Source organism: Cyclopterus lumpus, chromosome 18 (assembly GCF_009769545.1).
Source record: "Cyclopterus lumpus isolate fCycLum1 chromosome 18, fCycLum1.pri, whole genome shotgun sequence".
NCBI lineage: Eukaryota > Metazoa > Chordata > Actinopteri > Perciformes > Cyclopteridae > Cyclopterus > Cyclopterus lumpus.
Genome location: NC_046983.1, coordinates 9,873,308 through 9,898,131, shown reverse-complemented (window position 1 = coordinate 9,898,131; position 24,824 = coordinate 9,873,308). Strand labels below are relative to the sequence as shown.

Below are 24,824 nucleotides of genomic sequence, written 5' to 3'. Positions count from 1 at the left end.
CTGTGTTTATAACAAGGGAGCTACAGGAACATAACACCATATAACATGATGCACTGAAATGGTCCTTTTTATTATCTGTAATACTCAAAAGTGATGGTTTCACAGCAGCCAAGAAAACCCTCTCTTGTCTGTCGACTTCTGGCTGCTTGCTTTTCTGCAGGTTTTTGGGCTTGAACTTCCCGTTGCCAAATCAAATCACTTTCAAGCTCCATCTAGCACTATATTGACAACTTATGCAACTTGCTTTTCCTGCTTTTGTCGTGGCCTGGAGGTCCCGTCAGGACTGGGGACAAGAATCTTTCTGTTTACTCTCCGTCTAACGAAATAAAAACTTGCACACACATGCAGACCTCAGTTGTAACGCAATTGCCAATGTCTTACTTAGCTGTGTGGATATCATGCATAATGTTGGGCATCACAGGTTGATTTATTATTGGATATATTTCAGTCTAAATAACATGATGGAAAGCTTTGGATTCTTTCTTTAGAAATGAGGTCATTGGGTCAGTCCATCCAGTGCACTATAACAATGAATGAGAAGGATAGAATTTAATAGGAATTGTTTGACTCTGTGTTTACATGTCCTCTTGGCCTTTGTCAGTGATAATTTCACTTTCTTAGGAAGGGAAGAAGGCGAGTGATGTGGGCGTACTCATTATAGGAACCCTCTAACAGGCAAAACTTTTTTCAGTATTAAGAACGGTGTCAAATATTTAATCAGAATATTAGAACAATTTATAATTATGTAGAATAATACTGACACCTGCTACATATCCAGTAGAGGGCAATCTTTCTTATTCTATAATAAATGTGAAATATTTAATAAAGATATAATAAGAAATAAATATTTCGGGAGAATAATACTGACACCTGCTATATATTCAGTCGAAGGACACTTTTCTCTTTCTATAATGCATCACAATGTTCACATCAATTTGGACTGCTTTTCAGTATAATTTAAGTCAGTGTTTTTATATGGAGCAGGAGAATATTCTCTTTCTGTATTAACTATATTGATAAAAGTGACAGAAATTTCCATTTGGAGACACTTGTTACTGCATCATAAAAAACCCAGTCTGAGCTACATTTACATATCAAATGACAACTTTTTTTGACAGGGTGATGAGTAACAAGGAATGGGTTTTCATCTGTCCTCATTAAATTTTTCGCACTTCATCCTTCCCACCTTGAGCAGCTTCCTCTGCCTTCTTCCTCTGCGGCTCCAGCTCCATCATGACGACTGTGGTGGTGGGGATGCTGCTGGAAGGGGACGGGACGATGACAACAGGGTCCACATTAGGGGGGATCTCCTCAGGCCTGAAGCCCCGCCGGATCAGCTTAAGGTGGACTGTCTGGCCTGTGTGTCTGAGCACCTCCACCGCCTGTTGATTGGTGTATCCCTGGATGTTTACGCAATCGACCTGCAGAGGGCGATCATTCGTGAGGCCATGGATTAAACAAGGGCCTAAACAGCTTGAATCGACAAACAGAGTGCTGCACATGACTATTCCCATTTACTTCAGTCATTAACTTTAATTTATTTTGATCATTTAGGACAGGTAGAAACGGCATTCGTTTTAAAGAATTCACGGTCAATTAGGTGTTTTATGCAGTTCTTAAGTTCTCAAAGCACATTAACATGTACGCTTAAGAACAGAACCCCATCAGGCCCACGGGAACATCAATACACCACAACAAACGAGAGTGTGGGAGAACTTTAGAAAACAAAGGGCAACATTAACTCATGTTTCAAATGACGCAAGGAATTACACAGTTTACCTTCATTGTTAATGTCCTGCAGTAATGGAACGAAAAACCTAATTGCTCAGTGTGCTAATAAAAGTCGTACATTCACAGTCACTGGGAAAAAAACACTTAATGAAATATCAGTTAATAGTGAATTATTCATTATGCCTCTCCATCGACTAAATGTGATTACTGTAATAGATTATATTAAACATTCACTGCACATTTTACTTCATGCAACTGAAGACAGATACATTGTAATAGCTACAAAGAGGATAATTGGGATACTTACAGCTATTATCTGGTCTCCAACATGAATACGGCCATCTTGATCTACGGCACTGTCTTTTGTTATGCTCTTAACAAAAATGCCAGAGGGCTCTGATGAAGTACAGAAGAAATGGTGAGATGGAAGAACATAAATGAACATTAAGAGCCAAGGAAAAACAAACAGATGCCTTAGTTGATGTCCAAAGTCAGGGTGACATCCTGCATGTTTCAATATTACGATGCACAACTCAAAACAATTTTTGTGATGAATCATAGCACTTGAGCCACCCTTGAGAAATAAAAACTTTTAAGCCAAGGCCACTTTGATTCAATAAATATAGCAGCTCATAATAACAGGTTGTCTGTAGTTCCAATGTATTGTATGTAGCCTATTTCTACATTTTACAAAAGTGAAAATATTATATTAACTTCTATATATTTCATGTTTCTGTCTTGAAGTCTAAGATTAGCTATTAAAAGATGCTAAAACACTCTGGAGACTTAATACAGGGTTCATCACAACCAGCAACCACTTTCATATGCCACGCTGGATCCATTGATTATAGGTGAGAAAAATATGAATCTTTGCAACTTATATTAGTATGTAGTGAAGCGCGGAGGTAACTAAACATCAATATGACACTTTAATTTCAATGGTCATCTACTCAGGCTGCCATTTCTCACCTGCATTTTTATCTCCAACATAGCCAGCAATAGTGATCCCCAGTCCCTGGGTGTTTTTAATAAGGCTCACATCAAATGCTTCATCCTCCTCTTCCTCATAGCCCTGTGAAAGGACTAATGGTGAGATCAACAGCCACTGATAACAACATAAAAAGTAAAGGATGATACATTTGATAACAGCAGAAAAGCAAGTCATTGCACTGCAGCCATCCGACTGCACTACAAAAATACATTCTTTCAGCGCTTTGAACCTGGGAGCCATAAAATCACAGCTTGCGTGTGCAATAAAAATGGTATTATGTCATTCATATAGCGAGCCACTAAATTTCATTCATGTTTAAGTAGGGTTGAGTACTGAGAGTAGCCATGAGATCGCTGTATTTGAGTGCAGTTGTTGAGAAAGTGAAGCGACATTTGCTCTGCTGATTCCATTCATTCAGGGCTGGAGACGACAGACCTGAACTTTAGATCCGAATCATCATCTCGACCATTTGTTATAGAGAAACTGCATTACTTTACTGACACGCCAAATGCTTCAACCAATTGCAAAGTGATGCTTTTCCATATTGTAAGACTTTGTATACATTGTTCTTCCATATTTGTGGTTCTTACCTGTTCGTTGACAGTGGGGAGCACCACAGGCATGACAGCAGAGAGAGAGGGATTCTCGTCCACAGGACCCCTTGTAACCACCAGCTTCACCCTGTTGCCACACTGCCTCAGGACCTGGGCCACCTGTTCGCTGCCCATGCCGTACAGATCAGTGTCTCCGATTCTCAGGATGTGGTCCCCACTCCGCAGACGGCCGTCCTGCAGGAGAAAAAATACGTTTTCTGACTTTGTCGGTTTTGCTTCAAGAGAACCCACAATGACACAAACAAAAGACAAGAGTGACAGTTAATTATGTGCTTGCTTGCCATTCTCATTATACCTAACTGACAAAAGCTGTCTCTCTAGAACACTGAAAGTGTCATAAGATACAAAAATAAAAAAGCAATTTTATTGGAAACACTGTATAAACAACTATTAGCAAGGCTCAACACTGAAAGAAAATCCCCAAAGAAAGTAGGGATGTGTTAATGCAATCACCTGATCAGCTATGCCTCCGGGGAGGATGGTTTTGACAATAACTCCAGTGGTCTTTCCTCCCACAATACCGAAGCCAAGTCCGGTGCCATCGTTGACCAGCTCAATCGTTTCCACATGCTGCCACTAGGCGTAGTAAAAGAGAAGGTAAAGGCAAAGAATTGACATTTGAACTCATTTTCTTGTATTTATTCAGCCATAAACATTGTTGGATGAATAACGCAGATGGTGTTCTCACTAAAACTGTTGTTATCTAGTGTACCATAAGAATATATTTAAATCAGTAGCGGTCGCAAAGCTTAACTTTTTCTGCGTGTTACACTCTTTGGCAAAGCGAGCATGTGTGTGTAGTTCTTTTGTATGTCTCCACAAGAATATCTGACACATCCTGTACCTGTTCCACATTCCTTGCCGACATCTGTTTGCACAATTCTTGTTTTCAATATTGGCAAGTGGGCGTGCAAATGCAAGTTTTTATTTGTGACGTGAGAGTGTATCTTTACCGCGCTGGAGCTGGCTGACAGTGTACTGGCAGCTGAGGGCGTGCGGGACACCGCAGGACTGGTCAGCTGAGGTATTGGTCCTCTAGCCACAGTGAGCTGCACCCTCTCTGACGCACACTGCAGGATTCCTATAGCCTGCTGGTGGGTCACTCTCTGGTCCAGGAGCTGGCCATTGATGGCTAGGATCTGGTCAGCTTCTTTGAGCTTCCCATCACTAGGGGGGAGGGGGGAGGGGCATGGAGTGTCAGAGTGAGGAAGAGAGAGGGGTGTGGTCCACTGTTGGATGTCAAAGCCTCTGATATCTCAGCAAAATCAGCCTCTAATTATTTAATTATATTATGTTCCCAATTGAGTAACATACATGTAATGAAAAGTTTTTTAATTTGAAGAAAACATCTCAAAGCCGCAGTTTTAGCAAAAGATTTTTTTTCTTTTTTTTTTAAACGGAATAAAAAAATAAATAAATTTCTAATATTCCAGAAAATCTGTATAAGTCCCTGACTGTCTGAAATGGACTTCTCAAATCCTTTTTTTCTGGAATGTTGACTTTGCTATGATACAATTGTAACCTTTCAAGAATGGCATGTTGAGTTTTACATACCAGTGAGCCACACTTCCTGGTTGAATTTCCTGGATGAAGATGCCGAGCTCTCCTCGGTTTTCGCTCTTCAGGCCTACCACGCTGAAGCCAAGACCTCCTGACTCTGGCTTTTGTAGGTCCACGTGTGTCACGCAGCGCCCCTAGGTCATACACACACACACACACATACATATATATACCGTATATATATATATATATATATATATATATATATATATATATATGTACACACTTTGCCTCTTCACTAAGGCAACAAAGTTGTAGACTGCCTTTAGAAGTCTATCTGAGGTCCCTCAAGAGAAAAGAATGCAGTGTGCAGCCTGTAGTTCTCATCTTTGACCGTCTTCAGATATTTGGTTTGAGTTAAGAAAGACCTAATCAAGGTAATCTACCTGTTTAAAGATGAGGTGCTGACTTGTGTGAGTGTGTTGAAGTGAACTGCACAATGATTGCTCTGGCTTTACAGTTGTCTATACCTGTGCCATGGAGTTAACAAGGTGTTCAAATTCGTCACACGATGCCTTGCCATTGATGAGTGTAGAATCTGATGTGTCAGAGTAGGGAACGTGGCCGCCATTGGGTTTGACTGCTGCTGCGTGATCGCTGAGGTCACTCCCACTCGACACTGGGACACTCTCCTGAAATAAATAAACAAATACACATGTAGTGTGCCATGTGGAAAACCGCAGATGTGTCACTGACTTATTATTCTAATATGCATTTTTCAACTAAATATCTAAACAGAAATGCGACATAGCAGAGTTGAATTTCTGCAAAATGCATCTGCAGAGAGCAGCAACTACTGGCAATAATTCAGCCAAAGACAATTAAAAGTCTAACAAACATCTCCATTTATTCCTCCTGTGGACGTAAACATTTAGCAAGTTTAATTTCAGACACCAAAACCCAGAAGTCCACGTGTCTGAAATCACTGGGATGACAGATAGTTTGTTATCCCACAATGATTCACTGGATCTACGGCTGCTTAATCCTTCAGGGTATAATGGCTCTGAGCTGATGTTCCAACACTGACTAGTAGGCTCCAAATAGAATATTTCTATCATGATGGGTTGGGGAGGGAAGGGGGAAGCATCACTGGCCATCTGGATGCCTTACTAGGCGTTGGTTTTAATTACTGCAATGACTTTACTTGTGCGACAGATGAATTACATGAACGAGACAACTGCATAAAACAGGGTTTTTCCAATTTCATTAGCCAAAGGGCATAATGTTTATGGCCATCTGAACTGGATTTAAAAGGACGGATATAACACACAGCAATAATTTCATAAACACTCCATTTGGCATATGGCATTGCCGAGCTAAAGCTGTCCTTGGGAACTTCCGCAATTGCATTTTGGGAAGTTGACTGCACAACTTTGAGCTTTGGAAACATGCAGTGTAACTTATGCCTCCTTTTAAATACAGTCCCAGATTAGTACTGAGAAACAAAACGGCATTGGACAAGACACATTAGTGCTGCAACTGCAAACAACACCCTATGGGTCGGGGCTAACTTAGCGTAGCATGCTGCTAAGTTTCTGTCCTCATGCATGAGCTTTGTTAGCTGGGGCCTGGCTAAGAGGATTAAAGTTCCAGTTTGGTTCTTGCACATTTAAGAAATTGTTTCTGCCCCACTTCATACAGTGGCCTCGATCTCATTGGAGAGTGGGGCCTTGTCGCCATAGCGACATGGTCTGTGCAGGGCCTAACTAGCAGAGCCAGAAGAAGGACAGTGTGTGTGCGTGTGTCTGGCTCTCGTCTCACAACAAAACACATCCTCTCTCCAAATTGGATCTGCTGAAAGGGGGCAAACAAGTGAAGTTAGGTTTGGAATCTCTATTAAAAACACAACACCGACTTGTTGCAGATGCACAAAAATAATAAAAGAAATACGTCTCTTTATCGTTTTTTACAACATGGAATCGGTCCATTTTAAAATCTGATGGGGAATTTCTGATAACTAGCTGCTTGATGAATGTTGTTTAGTAAAACAAATAGATGCATTAGCAAACACACACATGCAGTAGGCGGAATGTACCTCTTTTGAAATAAGCTAAATCACCAGCACACAAAAATGCCAGCAGGGCTTTTATAATCTAAATTCCATAAGGGGTAAAAAGCTCTAACATCCCTGCCTCCCACTGCATAGCTCAAATATTTTCGTCTGTATTTCTCAAACGCTTAGTCTGGCCCCTTTCCACTGTGACTTAAGAGCTCTTTCCCTCCACTCAAATGTTCTATTCTCCATGGAGAGAATCAGCTTGAAAAAGAGTTCCTGACTTAGACCAAGTATCTCTGCTCGTGCACCCATATTATTTATGGCTGGTGTGAACCCTGACAGCAATTTGGCCACAGCGGCAACACTATTTGGGGATGGGGATTTAAAGGGGTGGGGGTGAGCCAAAAAACAGAATCAGTGAGGTCACCCAGGGAGCCGGAAAGATAAAAGGCAGTGGCAATTGTGGAAGATATGGAAAATACTTTATATAATACAGGTAATACAAAGTTTTCTAGTTTTTACATTGCATGCAGGATTCCAGCACTTCTCTACACCAACACAATAACTATGGTTGGCACTTTATATTACCCCTGCCTCAGCGTGTCCAACATCATGATAATGAAAATAGACAGACAAGCTCTTCTTTATCATCAAACATGACCACTTCTGTTTATATTACTTATGTGCTAACAAAGTGTGATGCTGCCATCTGGCATTTTGGCTATATATACTCATATGTACTAATGACACAGAACTCTAAATGATCATAACCTTGTAACCTTCCACGGGGCCTTGGAACCCTGCATCACTCATTTGAATGCAGCATTGTCATTCTAATTTAACATGTGCACAGTCTTGAAGGCCCAGTTTGGCTGACAATAATGAATACTGCATTGTTCCCAAGAGAATGTAAACTTTTAATTGATCAAATCGTCCTGTAGTCGTGCTTGTTGCATTGTTATGAATACCTGGACAAAAAGCAGACACCGTGAAATAATTGTCAGTTTACCTGGTCTTTGAGATGCTGGACAGACTTCTGCAAGGCCAGGATCTGGTGGAAGAGGGGGCTCTGGAGCACCGATTTGAGAAGGCTGAGCTTCTCCTCAGTGGGCACCTCCCCCCGCTCCTTCAGTTTGGCCTGGAGACGCTCCACCGCCTGCAAGGCACGCTGTGTATCTGCAAGCCGTCGCATATTTCAGTGACAGCAACGGCCAGATTGAAGGAGTGGATGCAGGGAGACGTGGTAGAGGCAGAGGTGGAGAGAGGTGATGAGGAAAGAGGCTTTTATCAGTTCACGGGCCGAGATAGTACGGGGTGTTTGAACACAGCCGTGTGTATTCGTTTACATTTTATTCACTTTTTCATAATATGCCATATTCCATACCACCTTTTAACATATGTCTTTATGTTTACCGTGACATGTAATAAAGCAACGTGGAAAGAAGAAATCGCAGAGCATCACGGTTTGCACCAGAGGAAGGCAACTCACACTATCTGTCTTTGGCTTAGTAATGTTTCCCTTTTTTTTCCTTAAGTGTTTCACACGAGCATTGAATGGGTATCGGCAGGAAAGGATAAAAGAAGCAGGCCCTGCACCGTTTGCTTGCTGGACCCTGCATAAGCTCCACAATCGAGCAACTCCAGAGTGCCTTGTTAGTGAGGATGGGCCAGCCCAACGTCATCTGGACAAAAATAAAGCAATTTCCAAAGCTCAGCAACTGTGACTAAGACCTAATATGGCGCGCACGAGGTCCAAAACACTTTTTGCACTTAGAAGCTTTGTTGTTTGAACAAAGGTTGTAAACAAGCCGCAGTGGGGTCTCAGAGAGATGTTTCTGTTGCTGTTCGCCACTTGTACTTTGGAGGTAACTGTATCATTTGTATTGCCCCCACCACAGTGAGCATAATGAGGAGTCCTGCCTCCCCCCCAGAGCGTGGCATGTATGTGTGTGTCCATCTGTTTGCATTTGCGTGTGTTCCAAAAGACAGGGTGGTCTGAACATAAGGATGGCACTATCACAATTGGATTCCTACATTTTATATTTAATTCTGTACTTCAAAATACAGTTTTTTTTTAAAGTATGGGGTAAAACTTCAATAGAAATGATTTTAAAATGAGATTACATTTTTTTTTTAAAGCCGTTTAGGTCCTATCCATGGTCATATTGTCCACCTACGTAACAATACATGCATATTTCTTTTGAACAAAAACTCTATTTCTTCATATTTCAAATCCAATCATCTTTTCTTCCTGTAAAACTAAATATGATGTGTGTTTACCTAAGATAGTACCATCTAATTTAAACCAATAATGTCATGACTTCCATCCATCAATCTGCGACGTTTACCGGAAAGGCGAGGAGTGTGTGGAGCAAGGCTGGGTAATATGGCCAAAACCCTCTCTCCCCATATAGATCACTTCATAGCTTGAGAACGGTATATGACTCGATATAGCATGTTTTCAGGTAAAGCGTTTTGTATTGCTTGACAAATGAAAACTACTGAATATGTTCTCATTTAATTAACAATTTAATAAACATAATGGTTACAAGTGAAATTATAGAGAAAGAAATAACAATATTTCCAGCTCTATAATTATCACATTTAATTATTGCCCAACCTTATGTGAAACTACAGTCCTAGTTATACTCTGTCTGTACCGAGCTACATTCTAAGGTGGCCCCCTTTATAGTGGTCCAATCAACTAGAGAAATAATTTGATCTAAATCCATCTTGTAACTGTACACCGCTCAAGTAATCCCTTTCATTGGGGAATACTCACAGTACAGAAGCTAAAGACGCTCCAACTTCACTTTACGGGGGACTTAAAGCCTCAATTGTCAAACTACCCAGACTGGTTTGTAGTGCCCCATTGCCCCATTGCCCCATTGCCCCAACCTGCACATTACTGTAGGGAGGACGTACATACGTTTCTGGTCAACATGCCAGTCTTAAGAGTGACCACTGTTTGCAGCTTTAAACTAAAGAAACTGGCAGCAGCGATGTGGCTCCATGTTTGACAGTTGGACACATACATCTCTATGGGGACAAACAAACAATCAAGTATATGGCAACATTATCAGATATGGCAACATTGGCAGTCCCAACGCCTTGAACCAAATCCAGTTCCTCTTACTCTGGTTGAGAGAAACTCACAGCAGAAGCCAAATACGGATGTCGAGCCAGCAAAGACGGACACCCAATTGACTAACTGTGCAAAAAAAAAACCCACTTATTTAAGAAATTAAGATTAAAAATAACAAAAAAGGCACAGGTAGTGTGTGAAGGTAATAGTTGTTCTTGTTTAGGTTGAGCATTAGGTATTGGTTATATCTAGTTGGCATAAAACAATAACAAAAAGTGATTACTTACCCATTGTTTCTATCATTTTTAGAACTCCAGTTGAATGTGGTTTATCCCCATTAACAGCAAACGCTTCCCATTTTCAAGGTCTGCAAAGAACAACACAATGTTACTGTGATACTATATATATATATATATATATATATATATATATATATATATATATATATATATATATATATATATATATATATATAGTATCTGTCGCAGGACTATATGTTATGTTATTTATTTATATATATAGTATCTGTCGAAGGACTATAAAAAGCCCATCAAATCGTGCTTACTCTTGCTGGTCTTTCCAATGTTGCCAACACCAACAATCAGCCACACGTTTTTTTTTGTACACTTCCACAACACACTTGATCCAAATAGAAAGTAAGAGCGAGAGCTCATTCACCTCTGAACCCGCTTCTTGAAACCTCTCGAAAAGTCAACATGAAAGCAAAAAATGTTTTATTTCCATTCCATCAGGGCCATATTTATTTCAAAAAATCTTCACCATAACGTCAAAGAGTAACCATTGTGCTGAAGAACCGTCGGCTATTTACTCAGTCCACAGCATAATGGTGTAGTCTGCCTGTTTGAGCACACATCGACTGCAAGTTGTTAGTTCCCTTATATTTGATTAATGCACTTATTGATGGATTATCAATTTGTAATTCACATTAATTAGGTGCACTTTGGAAGTAGTGTTGTAGTATTCACGGCATGTCTGCAGCCAGTATTAAGTATGATTATCTATTTTACTCCTATCAGATAAATAAAGTCATATTTCTTACTGAAACGAACATTCGGATGTTAAATAATCATATTCAGGCCAAGAGTCTTTTTTTAACTCCTGCTTGCATTATAATAGGGCTACAACAATTATTTTTAATATATATATATATATACATTTGCGGAGTATGTTCTAGTTGGTTTGTTTACAAAAAAGTCAGAAAATAGTGAAAATGCCCATAAGAATTTCCCACAGAGCAAGGTAACCATGACGCCATTCACTGGTTTGTGGAGTAGTTTTGAAGCCTCGATTTGGGCATTTTGAGCATCGCCATCTTGCTATCTTGGTTGATGGAATCTTGAAGTGACACAAGAGGGTTAAGTACAACCGAACGCAGAAAAATATATTTTTAAGCGACCAAAGCGGTTATACATTTACTTTCAGACTTTAAGATGAAAACACAGACTCTCAAATCCCAGACCGGAAAACGTCTCGGTAGCGACCTGTCAATCACAACGTAGCCACGGCCTAACGCATCCCCTGCTCTATCGACTATTTTACTGCAAACCATACCATCATTTACAAAATGCGCATCGTGCTGTATTGAAGAAGACTTGAAACTAGCGATTGAGACCATAAACTAATGTTTAAAATGTTTACAATGTTTACGAGACGCCCCTTGGTGGCCTTTTGTTGCAGCTCTATGTCAGAATTTCAGTGCAAGTTTAGAATTGAACTTGTTTTTCTCTTAAAATCAAAGTTGATGTGATCTGTTTTTTTTTACTACTTGGCTCAAAATATGTATCATATATAAGATATATTGAAGGTCCTCATTCGTTCACGACCCACCATTAATTCATACATCTGATTTATAATGTGCGACAGTTCAGTGGACTATAAACATGTTGCCATGTGGTGACTTGACTTGTGGTGCACTTATTAGTCACATGCTTAAATCGGAGAAGAATCATTGACACGTCACAACTTTGAAACCAAATGGTAACATATTAAGGTAACTTTATGTTGTTGATTTTTATTTAACTGATTCTTTCATCAGCGGTGTCATGGCCATCAACTTCCCATCTTAGGAACGTCACACTTGACTAGATATTTGGTTTGTTACAAGCATGACATGACTCGGGGAGACATTACACGATTAAAGGAGATTGGTAAGACAATTAAAAGCCCAATATAGAATCTCAGAATAGCCACAGTACATGTGTCAGTCGGATCACCACAGCACTGGTTTGTTTATATTCATTTAATTTGCTCCATCCAATGTTTAGAACTTGCCAACTGACTAATGAGCTTTTCTAAGCGTGGTATGTGGCCCCAGTGTATTTGATTTATACAAAGGATGCATTTCTTGTGCTTGTGTACAAATAAACTTACTTTTGATTAATTCATATAAAGGCTGTTATGGTCTTGGGTTTCAGCAGTCTGTGCTTGTAAGAGGGTTTATATGTGTTTTTATGCTACACCAATAATATGGCTATAATACTAACTATAGATGTTGCGTTCAGGGACCTGGAACACACTGTTCGTCAGAATGTATTCGGGCTATATAGTTTATTATTATTCCTCCAATAAGGGCACACACATATAACCAGTTGCTTGTAATAATTCGCAGAAGGCCTAAGGAGCTCGTCCGTGTTACAGTTTGGACTTCAACCCAAAACACGGGAGCTTTAAGGTGGCGTGTGCCTCCGAAAATAACCGGAGGTGAGTCATGCGTGAGCTTTTGCCGTGACCACGGATAGCTAATAACGGGTTGTCACTGCATCGTGCGGGTCCTCTCCAAAACAATAGGACATGTCGGCCGAGAACGTACCCATTTAACACCTGTGGATATTAATAGAGCGTTTGCTCCAATAGAAGTATGCATATTGCTGGTAAATCCGTATTTTGAATAAAGTCGCCAGAGCATTTGGGACAAATCCGCTTTTCTCAACTCCTCCTCCTCCTCCTCCTCCTCCTCATCCATGGAGCAAAAGCAACAGGCTTCCGAGAGGGAGACGGTAAAGAAGTTGCATAGCTGGTTTCGGGTGTATTCTTTATTTTTTTTAAACGCCCAGGGTACTCACAGTGACGGAATGTAGTTTAAGCTCGAGAAGAAACACAGCAAGCTATTTTTGAATCCCGTCTTTCTCGCTCATTAAACCACCGCGACGACAACAGGCGTCTCTGGAAAATCTCCCTCTCATTGGCGACATCGTAACCTAGCTCACAAAGCGACTCTCAGCCGAAGCTGAAGTTTGTTGTTGTAGTATACACTCCCCCCCCCCCCCCCCCCCCCCCCCCCCCCACCCAACAAAAAAAAAAAAATGTCAGCGAAAACAATCACTTACATGAGTGTGGAGCGTGTACTTTCCCCCGGCCCGCCGGTATCCTACCCGCTGTAGTCCCGCGGCTAACGGCGCACTGCCACTGACCGGGGCTTAAAGATGGGGCGTAGTGTAACCCGATCCTCTCTGGACATGTTCACTGAGCGAGAGGAGCTGGGACAGAAGCGCCGCTTACTGGTGGCCCAAGGCCTGGGACGTTTGGGCCTGTAGCCCAGCTCCTGTGTGTCACACGTGTTGTGGTCACAGCTAATACAATACTCAATTCTCCACAACAGAGGTCCACTTGATACATTCAGGGAGAAAATGTATTGCAATTATTATTATTTTATTTTTTTATAACCATATTGGATATTGGACCCTATGTTAGTACTAATATAATTCATATTCAGAGCAGATGTGTCCACCTATAGTAATGAAGGATAGTAAATCTCACTGAGGAGTTGTGTGGACTATCACCATTTCTGCATTTGTTTGTGCAACTCCAAGTTAAGTCCAATGTCAGTGTGTGTGTGTGTGTGTGTGTGTGTGTGTGTGTGTGTGTGCGACTTTATTAAATTCACTTCCCAAGCCAAAGTCTCCCCATCTCTGCTTTCTACCTCATGTATATCAGTTTTTTGTTTTTTTCAGTTTAAGCACAAAGCTAGGACATACATTGAATTTATATACCTATCACCAAGACTGATAGTTTACTGGTAGTTCCCCATGGCTGAAGACACCCAGGGGCCCATATATGATATATTGTAGTCAGCAGTGTGCACTTAAAGGCTCTCTGGACAATATGCAGAGCATTAATATAGCAGCAAACATAATTTGCAATGTAAAAATACAGGGTGTAATGTCTACCTGAGCAGGGAATGAAATCACTCTCCCTCTGTGTGTGTGTTGTATTTCGAGCATCTCTGCGCCTTTGGTGCAGTAGCCGGGCTACGTGCCGGGCTTTTTGTGTGCATGCCTCACTGGTCAGCCCTGCACTCGTGCAGCGGTTAAAGCTGATAAAACCGACCGGACCCACCCTCCGGTTCCCCCTCAGGTCAACACAGTTAGCTCTGTCAGCGGTGTTGTGCTGTAGTTTGCACTGTTCGCACCAATGAATAGGTGAATGTCAGTTACCTTGGAGGATAGCTTTTTAACATGCAGGTTTGTTGGGCAAAATGTCAAAACTGAGCTGTTGTGTCTAAGGAAACTGAATTAAGTCCTTGAAATGATAACATTTGTAACCGATAAGTGTCACAGCTGTCGTAGTGCACTGTTTATACATCCTTGAGCAAAATAAGGTCTGTATCTTTAATATAGGCTTATTATAAAGGGAAGAATAATACAGCTACATACTTTTTTTCTCACTTTTTAGACATATTAGAGTCACGTAGTAAGAACACAGACCTGAATTCATTATTCTTGGCCTATTACAAATACTGCTGCAGGGTATCCATTCTTGGCAGAACTGACACAAACTGGTGTTATGATTCAGTTTCAATCAGCTTCTGATTATCACCATCTTCGTTGAATCAGGCCCATGGGTCAGACAAGGTGTGTGTGGTTTATTCTGACAATACTCATTTACACATTTAGTTCATCTATAGACTGCATACCAAACACTGTAATACTGTAAAAGTAAGATATAATTAATACTCCCATCTCATAAACAGGTACTGCTGACACCCACACAACTCTAATGCCAAGACCCACAGAAGTACATGTTACAACCTCAATGTATGAGACTAATAGGCATCCAAGTGCAATAAGCAATACATGGTTTTATTTGATTCCAATGGGAAAGTACATTATCGTATTTTTAGGCCCAGGAAGCACCTTGGAAAAGGACACCGTATCCTGATAAAACCAGAATGCAATGCCTGTGTCCTGTTTACAGGATTATGCACTCCATTTCTGGCGGCAATGCACCATGCTTATCAAATTTGATATGAGCTGTGACTCCAAATGAAATGTAGCAAATGCCCACTGGGATAGAAGCTGTTGCCTGTTAAGTCATGACTCAGATCCAACAGCACCAAAATAGCAACGCTCTGATTATGTTTGCATTGTTTTAAGGAAAAGAGAAGGTCTGTATAGGTATGGGTTGGTCAGGTAGATCGCACCAAGCTGTTGATCTGACCCTGAAGAACCTTTAGTTTTCATGGATCAAGACCCCAGAGGGGAGCAGGGAGGTCACTGTGTAAGAAATCATTTCAACAAGAGAGAAAGGGATTCAAGCTGCTTTCAGAGAGCTGATACTGACTAAATCCCTTCACCATTTATATCTTTACTTCTACCTCCCTCTTATCCACCCTAAAACTCCCCTCTTACTCTGACAATAAGCCACTTTTGTGTGGGAGGTCTGACTCAGCCAAACGATAAAAGAGACAAGAGATTGAAACAAGAAAGAGAGGAAGAAAAAAAAAGATCTCAGCTCGATGCTAAGCAGCCTCAGCATTTTGTATTTTTATGCCTGCCTGTCACGAGCCCTCAGTAAGTCATTGTTTGAGCTCGCTTCGTGAGTCGTGACACCAAATCTGTGGTAACTGGATGCAAATCTACGGTGTCGTTTCCATCGCCGTTTCCAACTTCGGGCTAGGTTTTCATTTCATTTGTTCATTTCATTAACCTTTTGAAATGGACCAATTCAGTCTAGTTAAAGCGGACGCTGAAAAGGTCAATTGGTGTATTTTGTGTTAAAGAATACACCAATTTACCTGATGTGTGGTGGGCCACGGTGAGATGTTGTCCATGGCTATGTGTGTAACTAATAACATTAACAAAGGCACTGCCCCGCTTCAAAAAGTATAGCATGCCCAAGCGACAAGCTGTCATGATGGATGCTATTGGAAACACCTGTGTTAGACAGGTCAAAAGGAATGGTCTATAGATGGGTGACATGCAGTTCTTTGTGCCAGTCATGTTCACATGGCTTAGCTCACACTGCTTGACAGCAATTTACTGTGCGGACCAATAACGGACATTTTGCAGCGAGGTCACAATGCTTTAGCAATAACATGACAACCCCCTCTGCAGTGAAACTCACATCACTGCTTGAAAACCACACGTTTTCTTTAAAATACCTCACTTCTCACACATCGTACTTTATTGGATACCTGTTGGGTATCTGAAGTCATGAGATGTAATAAAGAAGGTGTAAGGTGTAATAAAATAAATGCCCTGAAGGAATCACAAATCCAATGATTGGGCCTTATTGGCAGAGTAGAAGCTGGCATTGTCTGCCAGTCTTGATTTATTGCCAATGAATCCATCAACATTCAAATAGCCTTTGGAAGTGTAACATCCCAAAAGATGTAAAAGGGTACACAGAAATAATTCAATATCATGATTAGTGGTTTTCACACTTTCTGCAGCTAAATGGCATACAACTTGAAAGACCAAATAAAGGTTGAGGGGATTTAGGAGTTTGTAAACTAGAAGATTATCTTGATGCTGATCGTGTGGGGAATTCTAGCTTTGGGTCTGGTCTTCGCGGATCACAGGATTGAAAATTTTGGAAATTTGAATGTGCAGATGAAATTTGATGCCGATCTAGCAGGAGACGTTGGAGACTTTGAGAGGCTGCGATGGCCACATAACGTCATCAAAGTCAATCCTCTTCTGCCCCTTGGGAGCGTGAATGTATACATTAAATGTCATGCCAAATCAGACGTGAAAATAAAATCCATTGTACACATTCTGCGACAACTGCTGAAGTAAAACCTTCCGTTTTTCTCAGTTTCTTTTGGCCCGAATGCAGAATTGAATTCTCTAATACATAGTACAACGTAGGAAAGCTGGGTTTGCTGGACAAAGGTCCTGGACAGCAAGTGGAAAATCTTCTAGATTATTTGACTGTTTTCTTTATTTTTTCATAAATGTGAAAATTAAAGAGCACTATATACAATGGAACATGTATCATCTCCTCAAGACCATGACATGATAGCGCATAAAATAAGCATTTATGAGTGAAAGCAAGTGAAAAGAAAATATAACAATTTCCTCGTGAAAGCATTTCAGACGATACTTCACCATAAATAGAAATGTGGTGTGAGTAATTGTGATTGGGTTAAGTTCCATCAATGCGTGAGAGTCGGCAGCTGTGCGATTGTTTGCTATAGGTCGTGGATTGCTAACTTGGCATGGAAGCTTATTACGAGCAATTTCTTTCCCTCCACCTTCCTTTAGAATTTCCTGTTACATCACGTAACAGGAAATGTATTTCATGTAACACTTGAAAGAGCTTTTAGAGCAGTTATCGGATCTCAGTATATCTGACAGCCACAATCAGGGCCCTAAAGCGCTGAATGTCCCTCAAACCAACATCTTTTGAATGCACACATGAGTCACATCAGGTGAGATGAGCAGCAGTGGGGGGTAAATAATAACAGTGTTTGGAAAAGATTGGAAAACCAAATCTGATGTATGGAAAGGCCACTCATTCTATAAATGTAAGTGTTGTCAATGCTGAGGAAGAAAGTATCATATTTTATTCATTTACATAATACAGCAGTTTTTGTGGCTCTCTTGTATTCATAATGTAGACATTTAGGACTGCATTGATGATTACATTCCACTCACATATCTATAGCATCTGTTTTTGTCAAAGATAAATCGCAAGCCAGACTTTGAAAAATGCCGCAGGTCATTTAACTACACGTACTGCTCTTTTGAAGGCACATTCTGTTTCCTCAACGACTTTTCTATCCGGCTGCCACAAAACATATTCAATGAGCAAATTAAAACAAGATGGATGTGGAACCTTTTTTCCTACATTTTTTTTTTATTGTCTGAACAAAGATGTTGGCTGGCATCAGCCAAATTTGAAAGTTTTCATGCATCTCTATTTATTTTTTTTACGTCACTCTATATCTTTGGAAAATGATTAATTATTTTAAAATAACATTTCCATATTTCTTTGACCAAAACGGGTAGTGTGATCTCACATCCTGCTGCCGTAATTTATTGGTTTGAGGAACAAAAGCATACGATATTACATAAAGAAACATTTATGCTAGCAGCTATGTGTGTGAGCCTGGATTCATATAGGCAGCAGTGCTTTGAGCTAAACACTAACTAACATGCTGGTTTACCAGGTGCACCTTCTTGGTTTAGCATATTAGTATTCTAACATTTACCAATTAGCAAAGAACACAAATTACAGCTGATGGGAATGTCATTACTTTAGGCCAAATTTTTTTTTTTTTCGTAATGACATTAGGTGATACAAATTCAAAAGAAGTGGAACACAGTGAGTTTTGAACCAGGAAGCACCTGTCAGTATTATTATTACCATAAGACTGTGTCTCATGGTAAATGGAGCTTTGTGAGGGACCAGACTTGAGCAATCATTCAGAACTTAAAGACTTCTACCACCAGGATGCGTGTGTTCCATATAGCCGATAAAGTGAAACGCTTCAATTGTTAAAGTAGCTCATTAAGAAAGCTTTTGGCCACAGGCATTTTAATATTTTGGCCTTTTTTTAAACCAAAGTTACAGAAGTGGAATGTGACAAGTGTAAAGTCTGTATCCGTTTCAATTAAACTTCTTGTTTTCTAAGAGGCATTTTCACAACAAACTTTATAGGGAAAATGTCAGCGAGTTGTGGATGCTTGTCATGGTGATACATAATGTAGTGTTTTTTGTGGAAATGCTTTTTAATTGCCGAGGAAGTTGTTGCTGTATGTGTGACAGGGGGAAACAAGTATCTTGTTAAAAATGTCTGCTAAAAACGGTCTGCTTGTTGACTGATATTCTATATTAAGATGCACATGACAACTTGCATACTGTTAAGTGTCGGGTTGGTAAGGACACAATAAATATTTTGTTGGGTCGTTTATTCCAAGTCAGGATCATCATCATCATATAATGCATTTACGAAGACACAGACTTATCATACTGATTGTAAGTGCATACACGTTTTCAGCACCATTAATAAGAGCCACATGTCTTTTCTGAATTCAGAGCACCTGCATCAGATGTTCATTCATTGGATGTGCATGGCCACCAGAGCTTTACTACAAGTAACTTTTTTAAGTACATTTTTCTTTGTTAGAGAAGTATTAAGTAAGAGTACAACGCATACGCTGCATTGAGTTTTATTTTTGTATTATTCTTATTTTTTTAAATAATAATTTAAGAATAATCATGACTCATTTGGATGCGGTCACCTCGCAACTTTACTTTCGTTTGTTCCGTTGCGCATTCACGATTCGTTGAGCAGCAAGTGGTCAGATGGTGCTGATCTGTTGTCACGTGACTCCGTCCAAAAGCAGCATGGTCGGAAGCCACTGCAGGAGGAGGAGAAGTTGAGGCTTTCAATCAGTGCGCCGGGGGCTGCGCGTGTCAAATCTGGTCTGGAGTCGGTGGAGAGCCGCGCTGACGCTGAGCTGACAGAGAACAGTAAGTGTATTAACTCGAATCATTTCTATATACACAGTGCATGTTTCAGAGCTAACTACTACCTCACATGCTTTTTTTTTCTTCTTCTGTCTTAATGACATTTCAAGCTAACTGTGTAAAAGTAATGACGTGTGCATTTAACGTGTCGTGCTCACTAGTGGCGCCGACACGGAGAGACAGAAAAGCAGCTAGACGGAAATTATTCACAAACAAACTTTCTTTTTATATATTATGTCGACACGGCCGACAGCGGTGACAGTTGGCCGCGCCTCCGGTCAACGCAGAGAAGGGAACACACCTGGTTTTAACAGGCAATTAATAACGAAACGTCACGGCATTATCTTCTAATTAGCCGAAAGGAGTCCTCTGACGTGAGACACTTCAGAAAGAGACTATTCGCGCGTGTGTGTGCGTGTGCGTGTGTGGTATACTAAATATTTAATATTTTGAGATCACACTTTTTTGATGAAAAAAAGCTTGTTAAAATTCTGAAACCGACTGTTTCCACAGAACACATTTTGACTTGTCACAGTAGCAAAAAGCACAGGTGTAAAATAATGAATTATCGATGGCCAAATTCAATTTCGCTGCTTTGATTTCAGGTCCCTGGTTTTGTGCTCGCTGGCACGCTCAATGGACCACCTGAATGGAACAGAGCCCTCATTAGTGTTATTAGTAACACCTGGGCTTTTCCTACTATGATATCAAAAATGTCTGGCGTGAGAAAAGGCCTATTAGTAAAGTAGCAATGTGTTTTTGGATACATGGGAGGGGGGGGCAGTAGAACACAACACTGGTGTACTATTGGCTTGTAGATTGTGATGGCAAACAATTGACGTGGAGCAATGTTGGCATTTGTTCGGAGTTGTGTTTCTAAAAAAGTAAGTCCAATATTCTCTCTCCTTTTTAAGTCTGTTCTACCGAGGGAAATATCAGGCCATTTTTTTTGAAAAAAAACGATTGAGTACACTCACGCGAATCGCTAACTTAGTCTGACTCGTTCAATCGCGGCCAATTTTTTGACTTTTGAACAGCTGGCTTCTGTGGCTGGCATTCCCACACAGGCGCAGAACATTGCCCTGATATTCCTAAATTAAAGTTGCCAATACGTGCATTTAATTAATTGTAAAGAAACTTAGTTTAGCTGACAATTAGCCAGCTAATAAAACTTAAGTAAAGATGTTAAGTGACATTTGAAGTCCTTCAGCATTCTTGAAATGCACTTGATGATTTTGTTTTTATCCTAGAGTCCTAGAGTTCATGAAAGAGTAATACCACTGTGTTTTGGTTTTTGAATATGTTAGCTGCAGCTTAGAGACAATTACTCTAGCTTGGTTAACATAAATGCCAGAAGCCGGGGGGGGGGGAAACAAACTAGCCGGGTTCTCTCTAAGGTTAAAACATGAGTTAATTATTTAACACACATCTAATTTCTTTAATTTGTCTTAGGAGGAATTATGTGATGTAATGTTCACTAATGTTACTCTTTCCATCGCCTCAATACTCTCATGCAGCGTCTCCGCTGGTTCCCTGGCACACTCACTGTTAAGACAAGGCACTTTATTGACGCGCTTACATTTTAGTTTGCATGGGCGACTGTGGTTAGCAGGTCCATCCTTAAATCAGAGGATCGGCGGTTCGATCCCCGGCTCTGCCAGCCCATGTTGACGTCTCCTTGAGCAAGACACTTAACCCCTAATTGGTCCCCGTAGCTGTGTCTACGGTGTATAAAGGTAAGTCGCTTTGGATAAAAGCGTCAGCTAAATGAAATGTAATGTATACAGATGAGATGTACTATGTTAATTAGTGAGCTTTTGAGTAGCTGGTAGGCATATTTTTTAACTTGAGAGAATCTGGTTAGTCGTTTCCCCTGCCTCCAGTCTTTAAGCTGAACTAAGCTAATTACCTCCCACAGCCCCCAAATAAGGGTCCGAATTAGGAGTCTCTGGGTTTTCATGTAAAACCATAAAGATAATGATACAATAATATCATGATGTTTCACATCAAATTAAACAGCAGAATGTAAGCTACAATAATTAGTAAGCCGTTTTCAAATGCTCCAAACACAACTCACACAATAGTAAAAATAATAACTCAAGTATCATATTCATAATTTGCCTTGAATCAGCTCACCGTCCAGTTTTCTGGGCCTAGCGACCCGTAGCTACGTCCTAGCAGAAAAAGCTAATCACCAAAAAGCAAGAGGAGTCCACACGGATTCATAGTTTTAAAAATCCTCAACACCCAACCCCCACCGAGATGCAAGCAAAAGACAAAGCAACACAAATCGCTTCATCACATTACAGTGTGCAAATTTCAAAAAACACATTTTTCAAATTACTAATACAATTTTTTTAATGCTGTATTTGCATGTATTGAACCCCATTAGTAATATACAAGTGATATATATATATATATATATATATATATATATATATATATTAATTATGAGAAAACTCAAATGGCACAGATGGTGCCAAATGTGGCCAAAAGCCAATTTTGTAAAACTCTAATTCTAATTCTGTTCTGCTTCACGTTTTCAAATTCGACCTTTGCAGAGATACTGTTCATATGTTGTGCTCGGATGCTGAGGAAAAAATAATAATAATAAGTGTTTTTTACAAGGCGAACCTGTAATTCTTTTTAATTTGTGCTGTGAGCCATCTTCATTTAATCTTAACCAGTAACATATCAGCTGATATGTACACATCTGAAGTATTCTCACAAGCGTTTACTTTATTATAACACCAACATTATTCAAATAGCCCTTGTGGTAGAGGAGATACACCCTTTTTTTAGTTTGGGTATGTATTTCGAGCAGAATCCTACAAAAATAGGCTGGGGTGTAAAAGATGAAGTAAAGTTAAAGCACAGACCTGAGAGTTATATTGATAATTTCATTCAACTCCCTGTAAGCAAGTATTTGCCCAAAATGTTAGATTTATTCCTTCTTATAATTAGAGTCAAAGCGATTATCCAAAACACTAATCTCATGAACGAAATTGACAAATGTTGCATCCCCATATTTGATTGCAGGACTTCTTTAGAAGTCATGCTCTCTAAAGGTTGAATGTGTCTTACCTCTGTATAGTTGACTGATGATTTGAAAATATAAAATGTGTGGTAGTCTGTGTTTTGGCCAAAATCAATCTGGTTATTAGCATGATCTCAGAAACCATTTATTCTGCTTCCCAGTGATCTCATTTAGAAGTGAAATATGTGGAAATCCATCCCATTAATGAGAACTCTGAAACTGGATTTGTAGAAAGGACTCGTATCATTCTTTGTCTGTTTGAATAGCTGTTGATTTTGATCTACTCTCCCAACCACATTTACGCCTTTTTTAAATAACACAAATGGCTCTGGTTGCATCGATATGATGAACTGAACTTTTAGAAATAGAGTATTTTTAAACAAGTTTGTACATTTCACATTTTGTGCACAAAAACTGTATGCAACTAGCAACCTGTTCTGAAACACTGCAATGTGGGCTTAGGAAGACCCTTTTTAGCACAAAGATGCAGTGTTTGCCTTTGTGGTGTCTCTGTGCTGCTCTTTTTTTATTGCAGCAATTTTTCAGTCACCTGGAGGTTTTAACAGATCAAAGGTCAAGCCCAAATCTCAAGGAACACAGATGCACTGTATGTATGTGATTATTAATAGAACTTTGATTCTTCAACCTTTGTATAGAGGAAAACAACAACTTTTGATTTGATTTGGCTTATCTAAATGAAATATTGTTGACGTGGCATTTATATATTTTATGATTTGTGAAGGGGTATTATTGACAGCAACTAAGACGAAAGCAAAAAGCTTAAGAAACGATGCAAACTCAAGTTTAAAAAAAGCTGAAATAATAAACACACCCACAACTTTAATACACACCCAGCAGAAGTGACTCTTCTTTCCCGTTTCCACGCACAACCTTTGCCAACATAAAAGTAGGTGTGTGTATCTGGCCCAGCTCCCACACACTCACTGCAGACACACGCTTTAGCTTGAGGAGAGAGTCATCGATCTAGCTTTTAATTTCACCACATTGAATACGCTTTTTTAATTTTCTTTAGTTTGTGTCAAAATCATTACACCGCTATTCATTAGGACACAGACTAATCTGAAGTGGATAGCAGCCAATATTCTGATAGGGAAATTGTTGTTGTTGATTAAATTATGAAAATAAAATTTGATTAGGACCGACTCCAATATGTCTTAGTCATCATATGGTTGAGATTTAAAAGAGAAACTTTTACCATGATCCAAAAAGAGGCTAATAATGCGTAGGTGGACTCGCATGCTCCTGCATACAGAAAATACAATCAATCACGACCAGCATGTTGGACTGCACTCTGACTCGTGACAGCTAGACCATCTTCTCCCATTCTTGTTTTGAGCCATTTTAGGAAGTTGGAAGGCAACTGATTCTAAAATAACAAAAAAGTTTGGTTTTTTTAACATAAAATTGAATATTCCCTTGTTGAAGAATTAAGGCCACAGTGGGTGAAAGATGCGTAGGTGTTGCTTGGTGAAGCTGATGTAACGTTGGATGTAGGCAGGCATGTCGTGCCTACTGACTGTGGGGTGTCGTGTGTGCACTGAAGTCAACTATTTAACACGTTAAGGAACATCTACAAAATAGGTTTATTATTGCAAGATGGCCTGCTTAAGGAGATGCCTAATCGTATTCAATTTGGTTTGAAATACTAATTTGTTTTCACAAGTATATGTATGCTGAGGGATGTGTTGCTGTTCATTCTTACTCTTTATACTGACCATGATGCAATTTCTCTGTTTGATAAACTATACTGAAAGAAATGAGAACCAGCAGAGTCCCCGGTCCGTGCATAAATATTAATTGGCCATCTGGATTACCCAAATCAACATTAAGTCTGGATTGTCCAGGAAGTTGAGTATCTAGATTTATTGTTACTTATTATTTCTGTAAATCAGCTAACTAGATGTATCCTTTTGCCGTGGTTCAGGAAGGAAAACCTTGATAAAGACACTGACTCAGTTTGACAATTTAGACTGCTGAAGCCTCATATTAGCTTTGGCTGAACTTGGCTGAACTTTTTGACTGGATTCTGTCCCTCTTTTCTTACTGTAGATGCAGCACTGGGGGATCTCAAC

The 24,824-nt window shown here is 39.9% G+C and overlaps 1 protein-coding gene across 1 annotated transcript in view; it reads right to left on the bottom strand.

Moving 5' to 3' along the window:
* The window catches only part of LOC117747995 (multiple PDZ domain protein), a 43,680-nt gene extending 30,260 nt beyond the window's left edge, over nt 1-13,420 (bottom strand). The window contains exons 1-11 of the mRNA XM_034557563.1: nt 13,325-13,420; nt 10,265-10,344; nt 7,902-8,068; nt 5,367-5,528; nt 4,891-5,030; nt 4,290-4,503; nt 3,790-3,912; nt 3,313-3,510; nt 2,701-2,803; nt 2,039-2,127; nt 1,187-1,421 (exon numbers count right to left, since the gene is read on the bottom strand). Coding sequence (XP_034413454.1) covers nt 1,187-1,421; nt 2,039-2,127; nt 2,701-2,803; nt 3,313-3,510; nt 3,790-3,912; nt 4,290-4,503; nt 4,891-5,030; nt 5,367-5,528; nt 7,902-8,068; nt 10,265-10,280 — 1,447 coding nt within the window. The 5' untranslated portion in view covers nt 10,281-10,344; nt 13,325-13,420. The remainder of the gene's footprint in view (nt 1-1,186; nt 1,422-2,038; nt 2,128-2,700; nt 2,804-3,312; nt 3,511-3,789; nt 3,913-4,289; nt 4,504-4,890; nt 5,031-5,366; nt 5,529-7,901; nt 8,069-10,264; nt 10,345-13,324) is intronic.
* Between the last annotated feature and the right edge of the window lie 11,404 nt (nt 13,421-24,824).